Source organism: Syngnathus leptorhynchus, chromosome 10 (assembly GCF_054491065.1).
Source record: "Syngnathus leptorhynchus isolate UIUO chromosome 10, UIUO_Slep, whole genome shotgun sequence".
Lineage (NCBI taxonomy): Eukaryota > Metazoa > Chordata > Actinopteri > Syngnathiformes > Syngnathidae > Syngnathus > Syngnathus leptorhynchus.
In genome coordinates this window covers 678,539-705,707 of record NC_141204.1, presented here as the reverse complement: position 1 = coordinate 705,707, position 27,169 = coordinate 678,539, and the positions used below count along the sequence as shown (strand labels likewise).

The following is a 27,169-nucleotide window of genomic DNA, read 5'->3' as shown; positions in this document are numbered from 1 at the left end:
TCGACGTCCCCTCTTCACGCTGATTTCATAAGGAGAATAACCAAAGCGCAACTGGCAATCGCTCCGCCCCAGTGGCTCCATGCACAGAGCCGCTTTCGCACCTGCTCTGATTCTTATTTTATTTTCTTTTTTGGATGAAAAGAAATCCTCCGGATGTTTACCGAAGAGTGGGATTCGTTAGACTGGGAGGTCAGTTCTCAGTGGAGCATGAAAAGGGATGGTGTGCTTGAAATGCTTGTCGCTGCTTTCCAAGTTGCCGTTTACCTGCATATTTTATGAGCTCGATTCAGCTTGTTGGAAGTAAGCGGGCTGGCTGACTGGCTGGCGGGCTGGCTGGCTAGCTGGAAAACGCCGCATAGAAATGACAAAGTGTGGCCATGCAGGCAGCGTGTGCGTGGCTGCCTGTTTGCGTGCGTGCGTGCGTGCATGCGTGCGTGTGCTCTCGGGGTGGCGACAGTGCTCGTGGGTGGATGCGAGAGTGCAGGTGTCCGTGGAGAATACTAAACTGTTCGTACATCCGAGCAGATGTCATATTGTAATTGCGTGCATTTTTCTCCCAAATCCCCGGCTTGGAGAAGAAGGCGCACGTTTAGTGGCTGCAGGGAGCGAGATAGATAGAACGCGACGTTTGTCCTTTTCTGCCTTCTAATCACCTTAGACGTAAACTTCAATAGTCTGTCCTGTCGTGTGACGGACGGACAGATGTGGGATTTGGAATTGTGGCTGTGCAATGGTTTGCGTTTGGGATTGCGCGTCAGTGAATGCAGTCATCACACCCGCCTGGTCTCTGCAGTGCCCGCGAAAAAGACCCCTGTTAACAGACCTGTGACATCACGCTGCCTTGCTTTCACATCAAATGTTGCGATTCTTCTTCTTTTTTTTTCTTCTTCTCGCCATCTCTGTCATAAACAGATTTGCTCGGAAGGCTTTCACCGGGACCAGACCTGTTGCTTAATGGTGTCACACGTCACGCTTTAAAGCATTTCCTCGGAATACTGTCGTCCGTATGAAGCAATTTATTCGCAAATAGCCACAGTGAGTGTATAAGGAAATAAAGCCACTGTGTTCACTGCTGCAGTGCTCCTTGAGGAAAATCAGGTCAACTTGCTGTAAAATGACTTCCATTGCCGTGACAGTAAGGCAATAAGAAGCGCGCCAGTGATTTATACAAACACAAACACAACAGTTACATCACTAGCCGGATCGCTTTCTGTGCCTGCGATTCGAAACAGTAGGTTATGGGGATAAAATGCATGATACATTTATTTCACATGGAGGTGTGTGATTCTGTGTTTATGGGTGAGATGGAGGCTACACATAAGTTGACAACCCAATATAATTGTCCCTGGTGACTGACTAAAGCTTTATGAGGATGTAAAAGTACTTCCTTGAGACTCTCTTGGACTTGTGCTCGGAAAGAAAAATACACAGTGGCCACATTCTGATCTCGACTCTCAATTCTAAATACCTCATCGAGATCTGTTTGTCTGTTCCTGTGTGTAATTAGCTCGAATTTTTCTTAGTGATGTGTTACACAGTCTCAGCAACGATTCAACACTCAGCTATGTTAGGACAGCTTGCCCAAATGCATCTCCCCCAGAATTGTAATGAGAGCAGAGCTGTTCTGAATGTTGAACGTTTGAGCACCACGGACAGTTCCTCTGGCTCCCCCTACCTTACCCTTCCCCATCTCCCATGGCCTTGTCTGTCTGCGGCGAGGCGAGGGCTGACTCACGCGTTTACAGCAATGCAGCCTCGTCATTTGTCTCCATCATTGTGACAAGCTTCTAGGTATCCCGCACTCAAGCCAAACACACATCTGCTGTTGCTTCTGTATGGTTAAAAGGTCACAGAGAAGCGCAGTCGTGTTCGTTAGGAATTGCTGTAAGTAATACAATGTCTTCAACAGCTGCTCTTCAATCATAAGTATGAAGACAAGAATGTCCTTTCATGGGACAGATTCATGTGGTGTCCATGACTCCTCTGGGATGTCTTATTCCTGAAAATATTTGATGGGTCTCAGGACTGTCGAGTTTTTTTTTCACACAGCCAAATATACCTTATGGAGTGGCTTTGTAAACTGGCACAATCATCAGGAGCTTTCCCTAAATCATTTTCATCGGTGCATAGAATCATATGAAATGTCTGAGGCTCATAAAGCCCACCAGACACAGAGCGACTCGGCAAAATGTATGGGGATGTTTTTATGAGTGTCAACAACTAGTTACGGTGAGCAGCGTTGCAAGGTCATACATTCGACAGCCAATTAAGAATGTCCCGTTGTAACAAAACTCATGTTTGTGGGTATTGAGCAAGAGCCAGGTCCTACCTCAGCAGTATATATATATATATTGTATTTTACAATGACACCTACTTACATTTATAGTTTTTTTGGTATCTTTGGCGAAGCGCGCAGAGTCTTATTTGCCTACTAAACTGAACGCAGTCAGCGAATGAAACTACTACATTTGAGGCCAATCGCCTTCTTTGAAAAATACACACTCACTTGCTGAGGATGATTCAAACAGCCTCAAAATTGTGTACTACCATCTTTGTGTAGTATACAATTTCTTATGACAAATTGAGAGTTTGATAAGCATGTCTTGTAGCACTGTAAAGCTAGATAGAAGCAATCCAAATAATATTTACTACTGAAAACGTCTTTTGCCTCCGCGTGTTTCGATGTGTGTGATGAGATTTGGTTTGATACAGCTGTGGTTTCGCTCGTGCAACCAAATATTCCATTCAGTTTCAACTTTGTCATGATATCCGATCATAAAGCTGACTCCCTGTTGTAAAATTAGTCAAGCGTATTAGAGATACACGTCAACCTTGAAAAGAAAAAAGCCAAAGCTCCAGGAAGGTTGAAAGATGGCAGCAGTGTACGCATTTGCGCTTGCAAGCAATGTGTGGCAATCGACAAGAGTGAGGCAGTGCACGTCAAGGAATTACCTTCAGGCGCATACGCAATTCTGGCTTCCTCCCACATTACTGTATAAAAGAGATCTTGGTCCTGCACAGAAGGATGACATAGGTTCAAGAACACGTCTGGGGCGGATTCTGTTCCTTAGCAACTGTCTTCATTTTATAGACAATTGCTATAGCGTGGAAACGAGACCAATAGCCATCAAAACCATAGCTCACACTTTTGGACTTGGCAAAGGTAAAGAAAGCCTTATATATATATATATAGCAAACCCCCGCATGGCTACAATTGATTCTTTTTAGTATTTGAGTTGAATGAGTCTTTTTGTATACCGGAAAATTAAATTATATATTCTGCTGACTGAAAATAAAAGGCTTTTTAGAAGACATGAGTAATGAGTAATTCACCATGTTTTGGGGTTGCGGCTAAGCTTTGGCACTATTATGCCGCCGCGCTCTGGCTCGCAATTGTTCCCAATGTGAGTAGGCAGCCATTCAGCCTCGTCACTATCCTCTGACTTGAGCATCCACCAATCAGCTTCAACTGTGTGTTAAGTCACATCAACATACTGTAGTGCACATACTCTGGCTGTGGCTCATTTATCTCAAATTGCCGCCTGCAGCTGTGCTTTGGTGTGAAAGGGCATCCATCCAGCCAGCCACCCACCTCCATCTCCACAATTCTTCCAGCTCAGACCATGGCTTGCCAATAACTACATAGGGGTGTTAGCTTTCCCCCTGAGTAATCAGTTTCGAAGAGAAAATGTATCATAGCTTAAAGATATGCAATTGTCTCATCGTACATGTGTTTTATTATGGTATAGTTAGTAATTGCAGTAAGTAATTGTCATTCCAATCATGTCTACTCCACTGGGAGTCTGATGGAAGACTGCAGTGGTGCTTCTTATTGTTTGTGACACAAATATAAATTTGTGTCAACTGTTTGACACTAATTATACATAATGGTGAAAAAACTGTCAGGTGTGCTTGTAGAGAGACCATTCTTAATTTAAAATGTCTTTGGTCAACACAATGTTATGAAAGTCAATGTTGTTAACTCAATTTGACTTCATATTTTACCCATTAACATTGACGTTTGGAGCTGTTTGCCAATTTTAGATGTGACGAGTCCACTTGACCTCGGGGAAACTACAATGCGTCTGAATCGTATTTATTTATTTATTTATTTATTTATTTATTTATTTATTTATTGAGGTCTCGACTTGGGCAAAAAAAAGTCATCTCTTTCTCCAATTTTAATGACGCTACCTGACATTTTTCCAATGTCATTGAATTCATTAGAGCTTTGAGCGACAGACGGCAATAATGAGCATTTTGGAGTAGCGTAAGAGACAGGGTTCCAAACACACACATGCACACACACACACACACACACACACACACATTTTAATTTTTCATCTTTATTGAGTAGCTTCGTTGGCAGTTAACAAAGATAGGTGCATAATACGTGACATAAAACATAGAGGCATTTAAGGTTTTGATTGGTTGAAAAAAAATGTATCAACTTTGAAACCAACCGTACTATGACAATGGAATTCCGAAAATAGTTTCACTTCTGAAAAGCTATTTGATGTTAAAAAAAAAAAAAAGGCTTTTCTACGACCGCACTACTGAGAAATGTAGTTAAGAAGGTAGCGACACTACACGTACCACCTGCCATCAAGCCTGAGAGGAAGACTGGTAAAAATGAGGACATACTGTGTAAATTGCCTTCCCCCCATGTCTCCGTCTGGGTTTTTGTCACTGAAAGTTAATTGGTTGATTGTATGTGTGTGATGTAGTTCTTGGTTTGCACAATGCAATCAAGACAAACACTCTCTGTTGAGCCAGTCCAATCGTGTTTATCGGGCCGGCCACTTCTATTTTATTTGATACATCCTGGCCCGTCATTCTGGATTCCTGCTTAAAAAAACAAAAATGGCAGAGAGGGATAAAGGTGATTCTCATTTCCATACCGGACTTGAAAAGCGTCATTAGTCGGTACATGGCGGACTTTTGTAGCACAGCCAATCATTGGCATTCAACCTGCAAGTGGCTTCATAAAAGATCATTCTGATACAAGGCCTGTAGTTGTCTCAGGGTTGAAGAGCTGTCACTGGTTGCTGGGCTTTTAATTAGGGCCAGCTATTGATGCAATGTGAGGAAGATAAGGACAATAGAGAATGAGTGTTGCATCATTTTAAGTGGCAGGCGCATCTTACAGCAAGGACTGTTAAAAGCTCTTTGAATCTTTGCTAAAGGTCTTATACAGTGATCTACACAATATATAGTAGCTTGTTACAGTCTATATACACCCATTCAAAATGTGTTCAATGTCATTTAGCAAATTTGCTCTCAATTAGATAGTTAGGCGGTCATAATTGTTAAGCGTGTCTGACCCCGCCTCTGGGCAGAATTGGGACCTGTTTGCAAATTCCATCCATCTTGCCGTTGAATACTGTGCAGGGCTCTATAATTGACCAGTCCAGGATGTCTGTAATCTGGCTTCGCCTGAAGTCACCCTGAAGGCTCCGGCTCCAGCTCTGTGTCCCTCAACGGGAGTGATGTATGTATGGATGTGATGTATTGCTAATGCTGCTACTGCGTTTCATATGTAATGGGGCTGATTCCCACCAGTGTCACAGACAAAAAGATTGGCTTGGATAAGGAAAGTAATCTGTGCCAAGTAGACGAGTCAAAATGTCACAAGTCCAACTATTATTAAATGATGGTAAGCAAAAAGAGATGATATGACCCAAATTTATTTTGCATGCTTTAGATAAGTAAAACTGCTTTTTTTTTTTTAATATTGAGATTCAAACATACAGTATATTTATCTCATTTGGGTGGAAGAACATTTTTGTAAAACCGTATCCCCAAGTCAATCCACATATCCAAAGTGGCATCGGATTTAAATGAGCAATGGGAAACATGGGAGGGGAAAAAATAATTGGGTTGCTTGCTTTATTGGTTTTGCAATTCTGGTGAGATTTGTTGACTAACACAATGTCAATTAGCTGTGCAGTGTCATTTAAGGGGGATTAGAAGCGATTACTTTTGATTGTCTGATCTTGTCTTATGAGTTAGCTACACAATAAATCACTAATTGGGCCTTGAGGTTGGTCGCTGAACATAAAAACTAAAGGACTGAACAATGCAAGAAAAAAACAGAAATTTGAATATAAAATGGATTGTAACAAGGTACAAGTGTAATACACAAGAAAAAGGAACTATGGGGTTTGTTTCTTATAAAAGGTTTCTTCTTAAGGATTTAAAGGGTCATCATGCTGTGAAACTATTTGATTTCAACCCGGCCTTATATTTTGGGGATATTTATGCTCTCATGACCGACCATTCCCTTCATGTTGATTTTAGGCTGCAAAAGTCTCTCAGACCTTCAAGCCGTGTCATTAAATTTGACTTGACTTCGCGTTTAACTAGGCATCTGTTGTCTTACTGCTGCAGTGCATCTTTAAGCCTCTCATCCCATTCCCTGCCTCGGCCAAAAAGCTGCCATTTGCATTTTATTTGCATATATGGAGGGAAAAAAGAATCACCAATGATATTTCCAAATAAATATTTCCCAAAAGATATTGAAGCAGTTTGATTTCTCAACTTCTCCGAATTGAGTGGGTGTGTAGCAAGCCCGAAAAGGGCACATACTTGAAGAATGAGTCACCATCCTACATCACAACATTGCACATCTTCCACTTTTAAAGGGTAAAGCATGCAAATGACAAACTGCATAAATGAAATAGAAAAGTACATCACAGGTCAATTTTGACATATAATTTATGCATCAAATAGTCAAGGAAACCCAGAAGACTTTCTTCTAAGCAGGATCAAGGCAAAGCAAACCTGAGGGAAATAAATTGCAGTTGTATCTTGTTTTCTAACGAATAAACCAGATAAACGTTCACTATGCTTTTCTAAATTCCTAATTTAGAAACAACAAATGGGAGATGGCTCTTCGACGGAGGCAGTAACACTGGTGAATGATCTGAATGTGTGAATATTGGATAAACGGTTTCAAAAATAGATGGAAAATGCACATTCCATAATGAGATGCAAACATGTAAATTGCTGGCAAAGACGTTTGCGTGTCCACTTAAGGCTAAGTGCTACAGATAGCACATCTGTCACAGGAGAAATGTGTCTGAGCTGTGACCATCGTAAACAATCTGTAATGAAAAATCGGGTCAAATTGCATTGTGCTGGGGAGGGAGGGAGGGACACAATTGCTTCCAGGGCTGAAGGGGTAATGATTATCTTGTCTCCTCACCCCATGGTATATTTTTATTATCTTTACTTTCTATCACGCCAGTTATCTTCTGCCCCCCCCTCCTGTCATAAAATGTATTTGCTGTGGCATTTTTCGTATCCTCTCTGCATGTCCTTAAACGTGGATCCGTTGTAGTGCATCCGGACCACCCACCGTTCTCTCTTTGTCCCAGAGGGATATTGGAAGAATTTGACTTTTGGATTACTTAAGTGATCTCGTGTTCTCTTGAAAAAATATTCATGCACCACTCACAAGGTTTTGCTCTGCTGTCGTACTTTTCAACTCTAGAAATCCACCTCTGACTGGTTAATAACAATAATGTTGAATGGATAATTCCCCAGATGATATGAAATAATAATCATTAAACCCTGACCATCACAAAGTGGCCAGCACCTCTTGCACTTCTGCACAAGGCAATGATTTAGTTCGCATGGTAATTTCTATCCGATATCCAACATTGCGCAGTCAGCCAGCACTGTGGAAAGACCATTAAAAGGTCACAGCCAGAGAGAGCACACATGAAAATGATGGCAGGCAACAGATGCACGTGAGCTCTGTTACGCTATTAAGCGCCACAGAGGCAGCCTCGTTTATCCTCCAAGATCATTGCCGCTGCCAGAGTCTAATGTATTGTTGGAGATGCTGCCTGCCCGCCTGCCTGCCTGCCTGCCTGCCTGCCTGCCTGCCTGCCTGCCTGCCTGCCTGCCTGCCTGCCTGCCTGCCTGCCTGCCTGCCTGCCTGCCTGCCTGCCTGCCTGCCTGCCTGCCTGCCTGCCTGCCTGCCTGCCTGCCTGCCTGCCTGCCTGCCTGCCTGCCTGCCTGCCTGCCTGCCTGCCTGCCTGCCTGCCTGCCTGCCTGCCTGCCTGCCTACCCGCATGCTGTTTCTCTGCTCCACTTTGACTCCATCCGTCCTGTCACCATGTCCGTAAACAGTATCAGAGCAGAATTCCAAACGTTCTGTCCTATTTTTCATTTATTGTGTTGAAGAAATGTGTCAAATGTATCATCTGGCAAGAGAAAAAATATGGAGCAATGCAAGCTGTCTCTGCAAGCTGAGAACAGGGTGTGAACACTGCGCCCGCCCAAGACGGTTCCCGCATGCGCTTTCCTTTCTATGTTCACTCTTTCCATCTCCTTGCTTGTTAGTCAGCTCAAATATTGGATATATTTGCTCATCTGCAATCTCGGGAAACCATTTTAATGATATAGCTGCATTTGATTTGGGCCATTTAAGTCTGATGTTTTCAGATATGTCAGAGAATCCCATGTAAATCGGTGTAGGCTAAAATGCAATGGTTGATTCAGATACCGTTCATTGGATTCATTAAAGAGAACATTCCCAAGTGCAGCACTTCTTCAAGTCAAGTCAAGGTATCAAGATTGTAAATCCTGGATAGCCAAGTTTGTATCAGAGTTGCACATTAGAATACTCACCATGTGTTCAGTGAGGATATGGTCCGTGTAGTACAGGATTGCGTCACCCTGAGGCCACCGACAACTTTTGTATGCAAAGAGTTCAATACGCAAAAGATCTTTGTGCAGCAGTGTTTTCTAATGGACATTTTGGCTCATGTTCAAATTTCTGCAGAAACATTTTCCAAGATACCTATGTTGCCCAAGGGGTTGGAGATGACAGCAAAATATCAAAAACAACACATGGGCATCTTTGGAATTGAGTTATGTCAATCAAGTAGCGGCCAACGTTGAAGAGCACAATGTCAACGGACATTCACTTTTACTGAGACGGTGACGACGCAATCAAATTTCAGGTCGTCGCTTCGGAGTCCCGTAGCCAGTGCCATCATTCTCATCCTAATGGTCCGATGGTATTTGTCTTTTTTCGTAGTTCTATTCTTTATTACGATCATAATTATTTGGTTCCGTTTGGAATCAGGAGGACTGCGAGCTGAATACATGGCTGTGCTCCTCCTTTAATTGACTGTACATTTTCGATAGAAGCAAGCCTTAAGCCGAAAACACTTCAGATGTGAATGCTAATAAAACAACAGCCCCTTGATGATTCCTTCCATACTGTTGCACGGGATTTGTGTGTCGCGTTGCGTCCGGCGGTGAAGACTTGCCAGGAGCTGCTGATTTCATGCCTGAGTGTATCTCAAAGCTGCGAGCTGAGTGACAGCCTCAAGGTGCCGCTGAATCATTAATGAAGCGCATTAATGGTGCATGGCCATTTTTCAGACTGTTGTTAAGTCAGGAAGTTCTGTCTCACCAGTGTTCTGTCACACTCTGTTATCCTGTGGGGTGTGGGCAAGCCAGAGTGAGTTTGATTTGCACACTTAGGCTGGTTCCGTTCCAGTGTTCACGGGGCCACTCAAGGATGATAAAATACAGCGCCCGCCGCAAGCCTGCAGGCTGTTCGCCAGAGGATTTGAATTTGTTTTCTTCTCTCCCTTTATTTCCGCCTTCTAATCTACATTTGTGTGCATTCTTCCACTCACTCACTCACTGACCATTGTCATTACAACAGAGCAGTGCGCAAAGTTGATGATGACATTCTGCACTGCGTCTGCAATTTCCATGTCTTCAATCGTATGCAAAGGTTATCAAATGTGCAAGTATACCTGCTGATGATTTACTGGCAGGTTGAATGTATTGTCCGGCGCATAATCAGAACCCAGAGGCTCAAGCAAGAAACGTGGCCTGTAAGCTTTCAGCGCCATTTGCTTGTGCAGACCTGAACCTTGTACCACTATGCCCGAGCGCCCAGATTACGCATGAGATCAAGTTTAATTGACTTTTATAATCTGATTTTGGATAGGGGAGGGGAGATGATGCATTAAAGCGCTAGCGTGGGATCAGGCACCTGTTTAGCTGCGTAAGGACAGTAGAGTCGTGTTCAGATGTAACATGTCAGTGCTAATCCAGAACAGGCTAAACTGCATTGTAAGCTAATGGATCTAATGAATTGTGCTGTCAAAGGGCTGGTCACATTGCCGTGGAAGCAGAGTAATGAAGTGGGCCCCGTATAGTGATGTAATATAATTGTGGGCCTGGAGGAAATGCATTTCCTGGAGCTGGCGCTTCCTATCCTTAGTTGACATCCGATTGGCTCTGCAACACATTTGAGCTGCCCCAGTGGCTGCTCCATCCTTCATTGTGACAGCTGGGTCAGCAAGGGGGCTTTACAATCTGTTACACGGGACATTGAAAGCTGAAAATGTGCTCAAACCAAATCATTTGAATGAATGCATACGTAGAAAATGCTGCTGCGTTGTACTGCCTCTGCTTAATATATGATGTCATTGCTTGGGAACCTTCTCTGCTCTGACTGGTGAAGTAATGCTTGTTCTCGCAACGTTGAATTGATGTTTATTTACTTCCCTGGAATTAAAACGGACATCCTATATCGTTTCACGACGCAGTGGGTTAGTGACTCAATTTGAAGGCGGCGGCTCTTTTCTGAAAGCAAATCTCGCCTACGTACTTTGCTGCTGAAAATAGGAAGGATCAACAAGCTCGAAAAGTGTTCATATCTCCTACTGGGCTGGTAGTAAATCCTGACTGTATGCTATGTGTGTGTGAATGGGGTGTCCTGCTGTTCATGTTTACCTCCCCTGCTTCTGGGGCTTCAGTCACAAACAACTGATTCATAGTGGTGCTTTTCACAAAGCTGCAAGGGTGATGATGCAAGTCTCTTCACTTCCATTTTGGCAAGAGTCCACGGGGCTGCTACAATGTCTTCAAGGGCTTTTTAAGCAGTCCCAATATGAAAACACAAAACATGCCGGGGATAGATAATAAGGCTTGAGGAGTCGCCGGAAAATGTGCACGACGTGACTCCGAGCAGCAGAGGCGCTGTTTATTCCATTTCCAAGAATTTGACATCACGAAGGTCGCGGGCATGCTTGAGCCCATCCCAGCTACCAACCGTGCATGTTTTTGGAAGGAGGAAACCCACACAGGCACCCAGAGAACATGCAAACCCCGCAAGGGGAGGGTGGGCAAAAAGTTAGCCGCTGATTTCAATCACTAGCTAATGCTGGGGAACCATTTGTACGGGGAAGAAAAGCAATCAGATTGGGACTTGTCTCCCTTTTACTTACGTCATTCTTCTCTACTTTGTACAAGCAGAAGGAACAGCCCTGGTATTCATTGTGATGTGACACAGATCTTTTCTTCTTCTTTTACCCATACTACAAGATAGATGAGCTCCTTCACTTGGGGCAGCGGCTCACTCAGTAATAATTCACGTGCTTTTTCGTTGAAGAAGGAGCTGGATGTGGGTATAGTCTACTTCACGCCTGGCTGGGACCTGCTCACTACCAGTTCAACAAATACAAATACACCTCCCTCTTGTGCTCTTTTTAAAAAATGATAATCATCAAAATGGATGTACAACGGCTGGATGGATTGGTCTGATTCAGAAATCCAACTGTCCAAAATTGTCAATGACCTTTTTATACCTCGACTCCCGAAATGTATGTATGCCATTGAAATGAAAAGCTCCGTTTCAACACATTGTCTTGCCGATGCCGTGGGCTTTTGTTTTCCATCGACATCATTGCACATCATTACAATTGTAATGAACCATTTTTTATTGTCCTTCTATGACATCGCTCGGAGGGTAAATACAAACATCACATTTGCTTGTCAAACATTAATTAACAAACTGGTTAAAGCTGTTTGATATTTCGGAAGGCCATTTGCTCTGTCATGAGCTCTCAAATGGAAGCAACAGCACATTGTTTGGCCATTGTAGATGTCAGTGCTCAAATGAAAGTACAGCACATATTTGCAGTGCAATTTTATTTTGACCATCCATTGTAAAAACATGATTTCTTCTTATTTCTTTTTCGATTGTTTGTATTTTTTCCATTCTAGCAATTCCAGGAGATGAATGAGTTTTCTTTGGAGAATATTGACAATGTCGTTGTTAATGTTTTAGTAGTTGCTTTTTTTTTTTTTATTCAAAGGCTGATTCAAGATTCCAATGGCTGATGTCTGCTCATTTCAAAATCAAGATCCCAAAAACTGGATCATCCTACCATGACCAAGCAGTAAATTGTCTTTGGCCTTTTGTTCTCTTTTGCCTCAAAGCCATCATCCGACCCAGTGATGTTACTAGGATTGACTATTTTGACTGCTCTATATTTGCCACTGCCCTGGCCAAAAAGCCTTCACCCTGTACTATCTCGCAGCCTTTTTTTCCTTTCAAGGTCATGTCTTCATCAGACAATGGTATTAGATAGTGTACACTGTATGCACATGACTTTTGGGAAATGGATCTGTGTCATAGGGCTGGCGAACTGGCTGCCAATTGAGCTGACAATGCAATGGTTATGATGTATACAGTCCTTAATTTTGCATCGTGAAATCCAAATATGAGTGTTGGGTGTAATATCCCCTATCTAGGCTGTGTGTTAGGACCCAATACTGTCACCTCCTTGCTTGATATAAGCAAGCACACACAGGCTTATATAAAAAATTGTTTGCAGATATCACCATTCAATAGTCCAGTGTCCAATATTTGCCTTCCTATCGCTCCATCGGGATGGAAACTATCATTTTTGTTCAACAGATATATGATATGAAGTTCATAATGTTATTTATTATCATTTTGAGTCAGATCACAATGGCGCTGCGCTGATAATACTTAATGACCACTGCCTATCACAAGACTTCTTTGAATTTGCAATCTGGCTCCCAAAATTGCAATATGTAAACACCCTGGTGGTGGGTTGATTGGATAACTCAGTTGTCTTCGTGGCGTCTTCGTTTTATGTTTTTGTACACTCATCTTTTTGTGACAAGCATATTTGCTTTTTTTATGCGCATTATAATTTGAGTTAAGAATTCAAAATCTGAGATTCGATTGTCTTTCCTCGCTTCGATTTTCTAAAGACGGAGACTTGCTCATTTTGATTTCTCATTGAACTGCCGTCTTTCTTTTCATCTCCTTTTTGCTCCCTCTCTTCCCCCCCAACCCGCAGGATCTGAAGAAGGTGCTGTCTTTCCCCCCATACCCAGCGGAGTTTTTGCACCCGGTCGTGTATGCCTGCACGGCGGTCATGCTGCTCTGCCTCTTTGCCTCCATCATCACGTACATAGTGCATCACAGGTAAGAAAAGTCACACCTTTTGCTGAAGGAAGGGGAGTAGCAATCAGTCCACATAGCCTTGGTCTGGCTTCAAACTGGGAGAGTCTTGATCCTCTCATCGTTCTTTTTCCAATTGAAAATGGAGAAATGGCTCCATGCCATGTTTTAGTGACTTCATTTCTGCGCCTTTATTCAGAATGTGCCCAATGTGGCGTGGCCACTTTAGTCTGGCTGAAAACACGGCCGCTGCCCCTATCCCACTGAGCGTTCAGTGTTTTCCAAGGCAGCAACCCTCACAATTGTTCGCCGCTCAGTGGGATAGGGGCTTAAGAACATGTAAATAATATACACATGATAAGAGTCTGTGTGCATAAATGCCCCTTGAATCATTTTCATCCAAAATCCACCATCTTTTATGCTTCACTACAATATAGCTGCAAATATTTGCATCAGTTATTCTTCTATTTTGCTCCCTTGAAACAAGACGAGTGGCATTATCTGGCCTGCTGAATTGAAGAATCACGTATTGCCATCTTGCTCTCGAAAGTAGCTTCATTAAATAACGGCTTTAGAATGAAATGATACTAAAATGAGCCATGCATGTCAACGTGCTTATTCTTCAAAGACAAAATAGTATCATTTAACGTGAGACAAATGTACATGTATTGTCAAAGCTTTAAAAGGTCCAACCTGATTAGTTTCCCGTCAAGGACACCCATTTTAGCATCTCTCTCTCCCCCTCCATGCCTCCTTCATTCCCTTGTCACTCCTCAGTACTAAACACCATCTCTGTTTCGTAACACTTAAATTGTGTAGTATCACTCAAGCTGATAGTGGGTCTGCGAAGCACTAACAGGGTGATAAATGGGGGAAAAAGCGAGGGGGAGTGCTCAAGGCTAGATTCACTAGATTATGGATTGTGGAACCTCAAATCATTATACACCTATACTAAAGGGATGATGAAAGCAGTGGCTGGCTGGCTCTCAAATGTTTTCTGTCTTGTTCCCCCTTTCAAGTAGTAGTAGTAGAATCTCATTGTAGTTTATCCTGTAATCTAGTGACTGTTTTTTGCAAATGTTCGTCTTCTGTGTGATTTTTCATCATTTTGGTTCTCATTTGGCTCAGATGAAAAATGAATACCATTTCCCTACTCCCTGTGTTTTGTATCCGTTGCTCTCAGTCCAATCCAAAGGCTTGCTTGCCTGAGGTTTGGCTCCCTTTTTGAGGTGTCTGTCGTTGGAGCCCGAACTCAGCCAGGAGCCTGTGTTTTAAACTCAAAGTTTGGATCCATAATTGAGATCGTGCAGAGTTGTAAATGGAATATATGATCAAAATGTGACTTTTTATTGCCCCACACTTTCAGGGGATTCAGAAGTGGGCTAATTAGAATAAGAATTAGTGGGCAGCTACCAGAATGAAGATGTGCAATTTTTCTTCTCCTAAAATGTAGTTTCAGGGCTCAAACATGAGACACAAAGACAGCTTACTTCATGGCAGACTCTGGAGGAAGGGAGTCTGCAGAGTTGCAGGTTAATGTACTTGACCCAATGAAAAGCCAGTGCAGAGCCTATGAAAACCTCCTTCCAGGGAGGCCAGCAGCCAGTTTGATTTATGGCCTCTTTGCTGGATGCAGTTCAATACCTGGACCATGGCAGAGACAGTAGAAGCAGCAGAAGCAGCAGCAGAAGCAGCAGAAGCAGCAGAAGAAGCAGCAGAAGCAGCAGCAGAAGCAGCAGCAGAAGCAGCAGCAGAAGAAGCAGCAGAAGTAGCAGAAGCAGCAGAAGCAGCAGAAGAAGCAGCAGAAGTAGCAGAAGCAGCAGAAGCAGCAGCTCTTTGCCAGACCTGTGAATTCTGGCACCCCTCATGCTGCACTCCTGCCAATGATTTATCTACGTGGACTTGGCTCTAGCGCTACTGGATTACTTTTTGGGAAATTGACAATTTCCATGTTAGTATATGATATTTTATATAGAGACAACGATTGCAACAAAAGTAGTTCATACAAGACCGTAGCCAAGTGTGTCCAACTGTATGTTACGGTTTGACCTCTTTCATCTCCTGTATTTTCAGAACACGCTGAAGTGGGTTAAGTGCTTTGCCCATGGCTGTGCAACCCTGGGCTCAAATCTAATACAAGTACATCGTTTTTGCAGGGAGCTTCAATTGGTCTAGCCAACTGGAAACAATCCCCATGTGCATGTACAGTCTGTGCGGTGACATTAATGACACTTTGCCGCAGGTCCATCGCTTTAAACAAATTTGAGCTAGCCAACTGTAATAGACTTAAGGAGTCACTGTCGCTATTTCATGTCACGGGTGGTGTAGTAGTACGCTCTTTAGTGCTGCTAGCGTGGATTCAATTTCCACTCAATGACAGCGTGAGGTTGAGGGAAAAGTGTCTTTCAAAATCTTTTTGGACTGAACAAAATGGATGTCAAATTGTGCTTCGTAACATACCAATCCAAAGTATACGATTGCTGATTTTCTCTGTATTGCTGTTTGTTTTGGCAGCGCGATCCGCATCAGTCGGAAGGGATGGCATATACTTCTCAACTTCTGCTTCCATACGGCTCTGACCTTCGCTGTGTTTGCTGGCGGCATCAATCGAATCAAATATCCCATCATATGTCAGGCAGTAAGTGCAATCAATCTTTGTGTGTGTTTCTCATGGTGTGAGAGCGTGTCATTTTACAGACAAATGTGGAAAAGAGGACCGACCGGCAGCCCTGATACCCCAAAATGCCTTGTCACCACTTTGAGTCAATGAAGCACCACTAATGCACTTGGAGTACCTTGACAGGGCAAAGGTTGCGCTCCATTTATAGTGAATGGCGAAACGAGAACTGTTACAGTTGGCAGCTTAGTATTTTGTGGATCAAGATAGCTGCCAAATAGACATTACTGTCTGCGAGATGGACATACATGCTCCATGACTGTGATCAATCACAAAGGATGAATCCATAAGAATACCCAAAGCAACACTATTTTGGCACAGGCGTAAGTTTTTGTTCAGTCTTGCGTGTTTGGGGCTGTTTGGTTGCGCTCATCTAGGCGTGCTGCCAGCGCAAGAAGCAGCACCTGCTAATTTGGTGACATTGAGCCATGTTGTCGAATATGTAAAGTGGCCCACTGGGAAAGGATGACAAAAATGCATGAGTGACTGAAGCATTGTCATTGAAAATTTGCTGGAAAGCCTTTTGAAGCTCCACATACAGTATTTCTATTTATTGACTCACAAAAACATGGTGTGATTGTCAAGAGAGAAGCAGAACAAAGACATGGAAATGAGCCATAATAAAGGAGGGAGGGAATGTTTTGGAAAATCTACTGGCAATTATTGATGACCCGCTGCACTGACTGCAACCCCACGTATTGGTGCTTTGCTTTCTAGCCACATTTACAGTACATATCAAATCATATAAATCGTTAAGACAGCCGGCTGCATCTTTTTCTTTTTCTATTCAAACCACACAGCTTGTTTTCCCCTCTCCATTGCAAAGATTGCTGAATATCTGCCAAAATGCTTGAAAAATCCTCCCGGTGATGCTCAGTAATCAGTACACATGTATACTAAAAATGTTACATGGTGCTGCCAAGAGACTACAAATGGAAACTAGCCAATGGCTATAATCTGGCATAGTTACATGCAAATGTTCATTAGTGTCTGCAATTGGCTGGCAACCAGTTCGGGGTGTAGCCCGCCTCTCGCCTAAAGACAGCTGGGATAAGCTCCAGCACACCCCCAACCCGAGTGAGGATAAGCGCTTCAGAGAATGGATGAATGAATGGATGGATGGATGGATGGATGGATGGGTGTGTTCTTCACTATACACCATCCCAACGGTGATGTTTTTTTTTTTCTTTTTCAAACTCTGATTCGTGATATGGCCCCAAAATCTCCGATGTGTATATCTGCCATTTTAACTCCAGTATACGCGGAGATCCAGATTTATGGGATCGTATGGATGTACACTCACTTTGCAAGCTGAATGTCATCAACATAAGACCATCGATCGTATGCGCGAGTCTAGCCAAACAACACTTGCGGTAAATCAAACCCACAGCAAAAGCTTGGAGGTGCAGAAAGCAAAAGGAGAGGGAAATGTTGGCTTGTGGAATAAAGCTCAGGTTACTTGCTTTTGAGCATGTTTGGCAAAGTGACACTTCAAAATGTGTCTTGTTTCAGTAGTGTTGACACCAGTGTTGTCATTGTCCATCTCAATTCCATATTGTTGTTTGTTTTTTCGGGTGCATGTTGAGAGCATCGTGTTTTTTTACCTAAAAGATCAAAAAAATGGCATCTCTGCAAGAAGTGAGGTCTGAAATAAGAAAAATGGCGAAAAAGGTCAGTAAACAAGCAATTAAAAAAGGTCTAACAGTGTGAGTAGGGAGCCTACATTTGCCAGTCGGGTGCTCTTTGGTGGAAAACACATTAATTAGATTCCAGTTGGCTGTTTCCAGCTCATCCTTTGTTGACTTTGTGATCAATGTGCCGCTCAGTGAGGCAGTCATTGCCTTCAATATTTAATATTTGTTCAAGGTTTTCCTGCGTGGACTGGCCTCAACTTCTCAGATGAAAATCGTAAGATTTTGCCAGACTAAGCATAGAAAAGTTGCTGTCATTCATTTGAGCGACAATGTTTATGGTACTATGAATTGCACTCGTTTTCTGGTGTCCTCATTGTTTATTCATTTCTTTATGATTTTATTCATCTCGCTATGTCATGCACGGATGGTTGGGTGGATGGATGGACAGATGAATGCAAGTGTCTACATTGTCAGATGGTTAACATGCACATAAAGGCAGAAAAACAGTTCATTCTGTTTTTGTTGCCATCAATATTTGGACTGGCCTCAAAAAATCACCACAAGCCGACTTATTTCGCCTTTTTCTTGGAACTAATGAAGTGCGCATACTCCAACGCACTGATGGACACACGAGCGAGCCCTCTTCTGTTGTCCATAACGTGCTCAAGGACCCATCCAATTAGGACCAGGACTCTTGTAAACTTGTTTTGCTTCCAGGGCCTATATGACGGAAGGACGACATTTGATTGAGCATCTCGGGTTGCTACAGACCAAACCGATTGGCTATGGCGGGTGTGTGTGTGTGTGTGTGTGTGTGTGTGTGTGTGTGTGTGTGTGTGTGTGTGTGTGTGTGTGTGTGTGTGTGTGTGTGTGTGTGTGTTGCCATTCAATATTTTCCCATCATCCCCCATCTATTGTTATGAACTGTGAACGCCTTTTGACAAAGTGAGAGCAGTTCTCCCATTCAAATGTGATTTATGAATATTCAAAGAAGAGAGAGAGTGCAGGTAGGCATTACAGTGCATTCAAGATAGTTGCCAACGTGACCATCATTTCTATTCTAATTTGTTATTCTGGCTGCACCCCAGATGTCCTCTAGCGTAACTGATAAGGAGCCAAATGTAAAAGTGCATCAAAATGCTATCAACAACCTTGCACTTATTCAAGCCTTTACCCTTTGTGCTCGCTCGCTCATCTCTTTGCTACATCAGCATCAAGGTGTGGAAGTAAAGCAGTCAGAGACACCCTTGGAATGACACTCATATTTATGAGAGAACAAACTTTTATCCCCGACAGACATTTTACAGGAAAGTACAAGCAAAAGTTGAGACAAGTCAATCCACTCATCGTAGCCATTTTCCTTCTTTTACCATTTCAGGTGGGGCTCGTGCTGCACTATTCGTCTTTAGCGACCATGCTGTGGCTTGGTGTGACAGCCAGGAACATTTACAAGCAGGTGTCTAAGAAGCCTCTACAGAGCCAAGATGGGGACCCCCCAAGGCCCCCTAAACAACCACTGTTGAGGTACATCCATTTCCCGGCATTGCTCTCCAGTCTTGACCGCTCGGTGTTGGTTCTGGTATGCCTCTGCGATGCTATTTTATGATTCTCGCGTGTTCTTCACTGCAATAAATGACTTGTTTGCCTCCAAATTCACGGAAAGGCTCCAAAATCTGCAAGAAAGATATTCACAGAAGCATAACGTGTAGCTTTGTGACTTACCTTACATCTCACATGTATTCATCCTTCTTGGGTTTATAGATACACAAGTTGCAGTCTCCAGCATCATGCACTGCTTATGAATGAGATCATTTGTCCAGGGCCAAGCGCTTGGATCATGCAGCACTGCATCCATGTTGATCCGTAGTGATTGACTGTAATGGTCCCTGTCAGACATTCTCATGCAATACGCCTTAGCGGCTGGAGACAAATCAATTTCTCCTCCTGCGCCCTACTCACCCCCCACCCCCATTCTCCAATCACCATCTCCCCCATGGCCATTATCAAAGCTATTTCTGCTGATCTATCTCCCCGTCCCTCCATCTAATGGTACATCAAGCAAACAATTGGAGCCAATTTTGTCAGAAATCTGCTCTGCGTCATGTTTAATGCCTCATCATATTTTTCTATTTGGTGAATATTATTATTCTAATCATTTTTATTGTTCATATGGTCCATTCATCCAGATATGGTTATTCTTATTCTTCTTATTATGACACAGCATGCACAGATTTGGGTGAGCAACCATTAACATATGTTAGGCATGTGCTGGACTGAGCTGGAGGTTAAAGAGGTCAGGTTGCGCTTATTCTCATTTACACTTATCTTGCTGACAGGAGCGTAAATGGCTTTCTGCTGGTAGGGGGATGGGAGCTCGCTCCTCAGGGAACTGTTCCACTCAGAAGTAGTGACAGGCTGCTAATGCTGCCAACCACTACAATCTCCAAGCTCATTCCCTATTTCCCTCCTCACAATCACCCGACCTCCATGTCCCAAACAAGCCAAGCACCTTGATTGTAATTGAATTTTTGGGAATATCTGATGTGTGAAGGGAGAGACAGGGGGAAGAGAAAGGAGGAAGATGGAGTGCTGTAAAGGTTAGGCCAGTGACAAAGGTGGAGGGAGATTGAACAGGATTGAAGAGGAAATAGCATAACGGAAAGCACAAGGACACGGTGGAGGCGGATTAGCGTTGTTTCTGCACACAATTTGGAAGCCTCACTTTTGAGTCGGTGTGATGCAAGCGTCACATTTTACAATTAGAAGCTGTCCTTATCAGGCAGCAGATGACAGATGATTAAACACTTGCTAATGCCAGACTATCATATTGTCTATAGAACCTTTTGCCTGAAGGTGACAGATCTAATCTTTGCATTCGTGGCCTTGATTTCACCCTGAGGAAGTGTAACATTCATTTCACAGCAGGGTGTCATTGGAAAGAGAAATGAAGTGAATTGAAACATAGTCTCGTTTTGCCTATATTTTTCGCCACTGTGTATTGGCGACCGAGCGACTGACTTGGGCGCAGGCATTGTGGGTTTACTTAGTCACTGAGATCATCCAGGGCGTGCCTTTTGTCAGGCTTTGATAAGACTCCACTTCACGCTGGCCCAGAACAGGATACGCTGTATGGAACATTGATGAACAAATGGTTACATTTAGAGAAAATAAATGTGTAAGACTTGACCGGAGTGTGTGCAGAAAATCAACTTCAAATATCAATGTTTCCGGTAAACGCAATTTATTTTCTCAGTGTTCACTTTGACTCATGGTGTAAGTACAGTATGACTCTTTCTGAATGCTTTCATTCAAATATATTGATTTTAACCAAGCAAGCGCTTTTGATCGTCTCTTCCAGATTTTATCTCATCAGTGGTGGCGTGCCCCTCATCATCTGTGGGGTCACAGCAGCTGTCAACCTTGACAACTATGGGAGTGGGGAACAAGCACCATAGTAAGTTCACACTTTCAATTCGAGAAACTTTGGCCATGAATTCAAAGGCTTATATATCAATGTAATTGCATACATATTTCTTATTGCTGTCCTTTCTCTGATCCATGATTTGGTTTGTAAATTTCTGTGCTCTTGATCGTTGTTATGCCGCATGTCAATGGAATGGAAATGTCTCTTGTATTTCAATAAGGTTATTTTGGGCTTCAACAAAGAAAACCTGCTTTTGCTGTTAGGATGATTATCTCCTTGTTTTCGCGTGTGTCGCAGCTGCTGGATGGCCTGGGAGCCAAGTCTGGGCGCTTTCTTCGGCCCAGTTGCCCTCATCGTCCTGGTGACGTGCATCTACTTCCTCTGTACCTTTATTCAACTGCGGCGCCACCCCGAAAAGAAGTATGAGCTCAAACGCTTGACAGAAGAGCAGCAAAGGTTGGCCTCCGTGGACGTGCCGACTCATTGCCAGCAGGCGGCCGAGCCCGGCGCCCTGACGGCCCAACCTTCCGGGAGCCACTGCCCCGCCGGTTGCCCGGGCGTCCCGGTCAATCCCGCCCTGCTGGCCAACGAGCACTCCTTCAAGGCCCAATTACGCACGGCGGCCTTTACGCTTTTCCTCTTCCTGGCCACGTGGACTTTTGGGGCATTGGCTGTGTCACAGGGTCATTTCCTGGACATGATCTTCAGTTGCCTGTACGGTGCCTTCTCTGTCACGCTGGGCCTCTTCATCCTCATCCATCACTGTGCCAAACGGGACGACGTCTGGCATTGCTGGTGTTCTTGTTGTCCCGGGGGGCGAGCCCACGGGCCGGGCCGAGTGCCGCCAAAAGTCAACGTCAACGGAGATACCCCTTCGCACGGGCACGCCCACTGCCACCACGATTCGCCGTGTAAAGCGCTGCCGAGCTGTAGTCACGGCGGCGTCAATCACTGTAAACACGCCGCCCTCCCATCGTCGCAAAATCACCTCACGTGTCTGACGCCTGTGACTCCGTGTTGCGCCGCCCTGCATAGCCAGCAGCTCATGGAGGAGGAACCTACTGCCACGCACGTGCTGCTTCACGCCGATCCAGAGGGTTACCGGCCGGGCATCCAGTTGCACCCCTGTTTGAAGAGCAGCAGCAGCAGCAGCAGCAGCATCAGGACTAAAAGCCGCCGTCTCAGCCGCCGCTCCGGCGCCAGCGTTTGCGGCGGCGCGGGGAGCGAGAGGGAATACGCCTATCATATCCCCTCCAATATTGACGGAGGCAGCGTGCACAGCTCACACACTGACAGCCCCCACAGCACCCACGAGCGTCACATCCACACGTGTCCGCATCAGGTCCACGAGGGCCTCCACGAGGGCCTCCACGAGGGCCATCATAGTTGCCACGCGGCGGCTGCGCACGAGGCCCTGGCGTGTCATAATCCCTGCCATCGGCATATGTGCTGCGCCAAGGCGGACATTTTCCCTTCCCTGTGCCCGGCGGAGACGGCCGACGCTGGCGTGTTCCTGTGCGGGTGCGGCAAAGTGGCCGAGGAGGAGCCGATGGCGCATCACCATTTGGAAATGCATGGCCCGCGCAGACAATCTTACCCGCAGAATCCACCCAATCAGAATGGGATTCTAAAGGGCGGCTTGCACGAGGGACTCCTTTACAGCTCAGACAGTACAGGGAATATACGCACTGGACCCTGGAAGAATGAAACTACTGTGTAGTCTGCGATGGATTCAAGCGGCAGCGGCGGCAGCAGCGGCGGCGGTGGCGGCGGCGGCGGCGGCGGCGGCGGCGGCAGCAGCGGCAGCAGCAGCAGCAGCAGCAGCAGCAGAAGCGACATTTCATGCCACCAAAAACAGACAAGGAAAACAACAAAAAACAGAATTGAAAAACCTTTTCAACATCTCAATCAGTGTCCTCATATTTGTATGTGTGCTCTTCTACTGGACAGACAGAGATCTCCCCATTCACTAAACAATCTAAATATAGTACCAACATGTCAGAAGATACACATGAACAGAAGATATCTTTTTTCTTTTGAATCACTCCCGATATCTATCTGTATGTAAAAAAAAAAAAGAAATTGAATGGCTGTTACGTATGGATACTGTGTGTTTGTGCTCAAAGGCAACAAGCTGCAAGATTATTTTACCCTTTGAGTCTGCATCCATCAAATTAACCAAAACTTTAACGAACTCGTCGCATCCATATTTTAGACAACTAAACCAGCAATTTTCGATTTGGTGGGTTTCTTTGCCATTCAATCAAACAGCTGTGAATATGTACAAGACATTTTGGAATTAACAGACAAAGACGATGTTGCCTGGCATCGAAGTGATATTCATCCGAGACGTGAGAAAAAAAGTCAAATCAAACATGCTTTTTCAGGGTGGTATTGATTTTGTGTTCCGTACGCCGTTGTCACGATTCTTTGTTTTTTTTCTTTTCTGAAGAGACGTGTTCACAACAGTATCAATGTGACTCCGGTTTGTCTTAACGAGCCTCTGAATCTCCAGTTGCGCCTGTGACCACATTGACAGATACTGTAGATACTTTATTCAGTCACAAAAGAAATAGAGTGGTGCCTTGCAATTTCCATTTTTCACTCGTCTTCCCCATTGAAATTGCACCACGATCTGTAATTCTGGATCCTCTGTTTATCAACTGGGTGAGAAGCATGTTTATCTGCCAAAGTGTTGCTTCTCGCCAAGTCAGTCGAGTTCACTGTCACCAAACAGTGTGAGCTCGTATTTCAAGTTTTTGTTCACAAGTTAAAGCAAAAAAAAAAAATGCCTCAACGAAAACACTGTGAGAGGACTCACTTCAATTTCAAGGCACCACTGTACACTCTTCAAGTTGTCTCGACAATGGAAGCAAGACAAAAAACACCAAGCGGAACAGAAGACTACTGATATTTAAGTTCAAGAAAAAGAAAACGTACATTTTAGACATTTAACAGTATGCAAAGATATTAAGGATATGACAAATGTTAAATATGAAATTGTGTCCTTTTTATTTACATCCACCAATTATATTAACGTCAAAATTCCAGTGCAGACTGAAGGTCCAGAAAAAAAAAAGTGTATGCACAAGATTTTGACTTAATGTGATATTAGTGTTTCTCTCCCAAGGTAGAATTAAAAGCCTTCAATTGCTTGTCTAACATTGTCCACCTGTGAGGATTTCATTTGCCTTTGACCCAAAAGGACTGCTGCACTTCAAGTTCTGTCAAAGTCACTCATTAGTTACAGTTTTGCCCAAAGAACCCCAAAATAGAAATGGAACTTCAGATGTTTATAGATAGATAGTGTTTGTCACAAAGGATTTAATATTCGAAAGAAGAAGGCAAGACAGGTCGTGAGTACCAACTGAAACCGCATGTTTGTGTTCATGGATTGTGCGTGTTTATCTTTTTGGTGGGGAGGCTGAGCGAGGCTGACACATTTCATCCAAAAAAGAATCAAGTCAAAAATAAAAAGTGCATATCATCAGCATTTAGACCGCAAACCCTGTTCTCGCAAAAGCACCTGGGCATGCGCATTGTCTTTCTTCATTTGTCTATGTGAATAAAAAATGGTTCCTAGTTGTTTTCTACCAGATTGAAAATATTTATAAATTCAATCATTCTCTCTATATAAAGTCATGGGGAAAATACTGACCTCTCAATTTTAATACTCAGTATCTGAGTTTCGAAATGTCTTTTGTTTTCTAATGCCTTTGTCATTTTTCTTTCCACGAACATGCGTATGCAGATTCTCCAAGTGTTGAGACTTTTCCTGATGTATCAGATATACAAATGCACTACCCATGCTAATGTTGGCCTCTCCAAATACATTCTTTACGTGTGATTATTCTGCAAATGGTTGTTCAGACTGGAAGAAAAGTGTGTCTTCTGTCGAAATGAGGGGGGAGCAATCATGTGATGCTCTGTGCCATTTATTTTTATAAATGAAACCCCAATTGAATTCTTAGACAATGCTTCAATCTCCCTCTGGAGTTTATTCTACACTTTTGGACAAAATTATTTATTACAGGCTCAGTTTGAGTGGTGAAATATTGGCCCATATCCTTGTAGTCACTCAGATGCTGCCGGCCGTTGACTTTGCCTTTCCAGTTAACAGAGACATTCGTTTGGAACGGTCTCTCTCTCTTTCTCTCTGTCTCTCTCGCTCCCTCGCTCGCTCTCACATACATTTACATGCGTATGTTTATGTACGGAGAGTCACCAGCTGGCAAGTGCAGCCACAGGAAACATTGACAGTATACAGTACACAGTATACAGTCTTGGCATAAATAAAACAAAATCATCCCCTCGTATTCTTCCTTCTATTTTTAATGTCTCAGTGATCAAGACATTTTTGAATCCAAAAAGAGACAATAAAAAGGTCATTAAATTCAATTCAAAATGGTCATTTACTTTGAGTCAACTGTGCCTCAAGCATGGCGGTGGCCGGTCACGGACCCTATGACGCACCTCCATCTCCAAACACATATTGAAGAAAGACATTGAGAAAGAAGGAAATGGTGATCTCTGTTAATGGCTGTATTTGCTAAGTGTTTGCTTTCAATGTGTTTGGTGTCATAGTGCCACTGTAGAACACCCCCCCCCCCCTCTCTCTATTCTATTCTATTCTATTCTATTCTATTCTATTCTATTCTATTGTAGTCATCAGTAGCAGGCAGATGTGCTGTCCCAAATGAGCATGACGGCTTTGCTTTGTTTTGGGTCACTTCGCAGCTGCTTGAAAACTGACCAGTGGTACTGTGACAAAACCCAAAGCCAGTTTTCACTTTTTTCTACATTGACACAGATTCCAATAAATGTATTTTTTCACCATGTAACTGGTGAGAGTATCTTTGCCATTTTTCTCACTCATCCAATGTGTGTTTTGTTTCGATCCCTCAGTTCTTGCCTGACTGTGTTGTGTGATGGGAGTTTTTCTACAGAGCTGCTGCGGGGCAGGATTTCGACATGCCGGAGGCTTACATTTGATGCTCTGTGTGTGTGTGTGTGTGTGTGTGTGTGTGTGTGTGTGTGTGTGTGTGTGTGTGTGTGTGTGTGTGTGTGTGTGTGTTGGCTGGTAGGTTTGTTTGTGTGTGTGTGTGTGTGTGTGTGTGTGTGTGTGTGTGTGTGTGGCGGCGCTGCGTTATGTGCACGTAATGCTACTAACCGTCAGGCCAAGCATCGTTCATAGAATCCGAAACTTGCGCAAAGTGTCTCATGGAAGTGGATGTCAATTTCTAATTCCTAATCATTTCTAATCCGTGTGCAGCAGCACAGTGTGTCGTGAGGGATCATATCTTATGTGGTCCCAAAAAAATAAACATTTCTACAACTAATGCGTCATTGTTCGTCCGTCTATGACCTAATTATTGACAAGTAGAACAATGACGTGCTCGTCATTAAGCTGCATCGTGAGATGTTTTTTTTTTTGCCTTCTGTTGGTGTGTGGTAGCATTTTTATTCATCTCGTGTAAAATATGTGCCTTGGCTCACTAAAGATTTAGAAACAAAGTAAACAGGAAGGCCGCCAGAAGGGCTTATGTGATTGTAAATACACTAGAAAATATCGGCGAGGGCTTTTGTGGGAATAGTTTGCTTTTGTTTCATGAGAACAAAGTCTCGCTTTTTGTTCCTAAATAAAGGTAACACCAGAAGAACGGCGTAACCATGGTGAAACATGTTTGATGCATCAAGAACGTTTTTGTTTTTTTTCTAAATGTGTAGCTCTGAATCTCTTCTGAGTGTGCTTGCATGAATTTTCTCCCAGTTCTCCGCCTTCCTCCTACATTTGAAAAACACGCATGTTAGGTTGATAAAAGTGTCTAAATTGCCCATGGGTGTGAATTGGAGTGTGAATGCTTGCCTTGCAACTGGCTGGTGGGCGCAAGCCACCTCTTGCCTCCACCCCAATGAAAACAACAATTGTTATAGAAAGTGGATGTATACGTAGCTCTGAGTTGCCCCGAGGTCGCTAATCTGTCCCAGAAACTCTAGATTTATTTGTAGACTGTGGGCATGGTGCTTGCTAAAGAAAAACAATATAGCAGTTTCATTGCAACTTTCTTCTGTTTGCAAAGATGTGTCCTAAAATGACTTGTAGTTTCATTCGGCATTGTATGAAACAGGCTAGAAAATATGAGCCTGAGCTGGGAGAAGCCAAGTGAGAAAGTGCC

At 43.6% G+C, this 27,169-nt stretch overlaps 1 protein-coding gene across 3 annotated transcripts in view; it reads left to right on the top strand.

Moving 5' to 3' along the window:
* Window positions 1–26,621, top strand: part of adgra1b (adhesion G protein-coupled receptor A1b) — a 64,625-nt gene extending 38,004 nt beyond the window's left edge. For all 3 annotated transcript variants that reach the window (XM_085921955.1, XM_085921954.1, XM_085921956.1), the window contains 5 exons: window positions 13,155–13,282; window positions 15,773–15,896; window positions 18,948–19,093; window positions 20,928–21,023; window positions 21,291–26,621. In XM_085921955.1, the coding sequence (XP_085778081.1) occupies window positions 13,155–13,282; window positions 15,773–15,896; window positions 18,948–19,093; window positions 20,928–21,023; window positions 21,291–22,713 (1,917 nt within the window). In that variant the 3' untranslated portion in view covers window positions 22,714–26,621. The remainder of the gene's footprint in view (window positions 1–13,154; window positions 13,283–15,772; window positions 15,897–18,947; window positions 19,094–20,927; window positions 21,024–21,290) is intronic.
* Window positions 26,622–27,169: the final 548 nt, after the last annotated feature.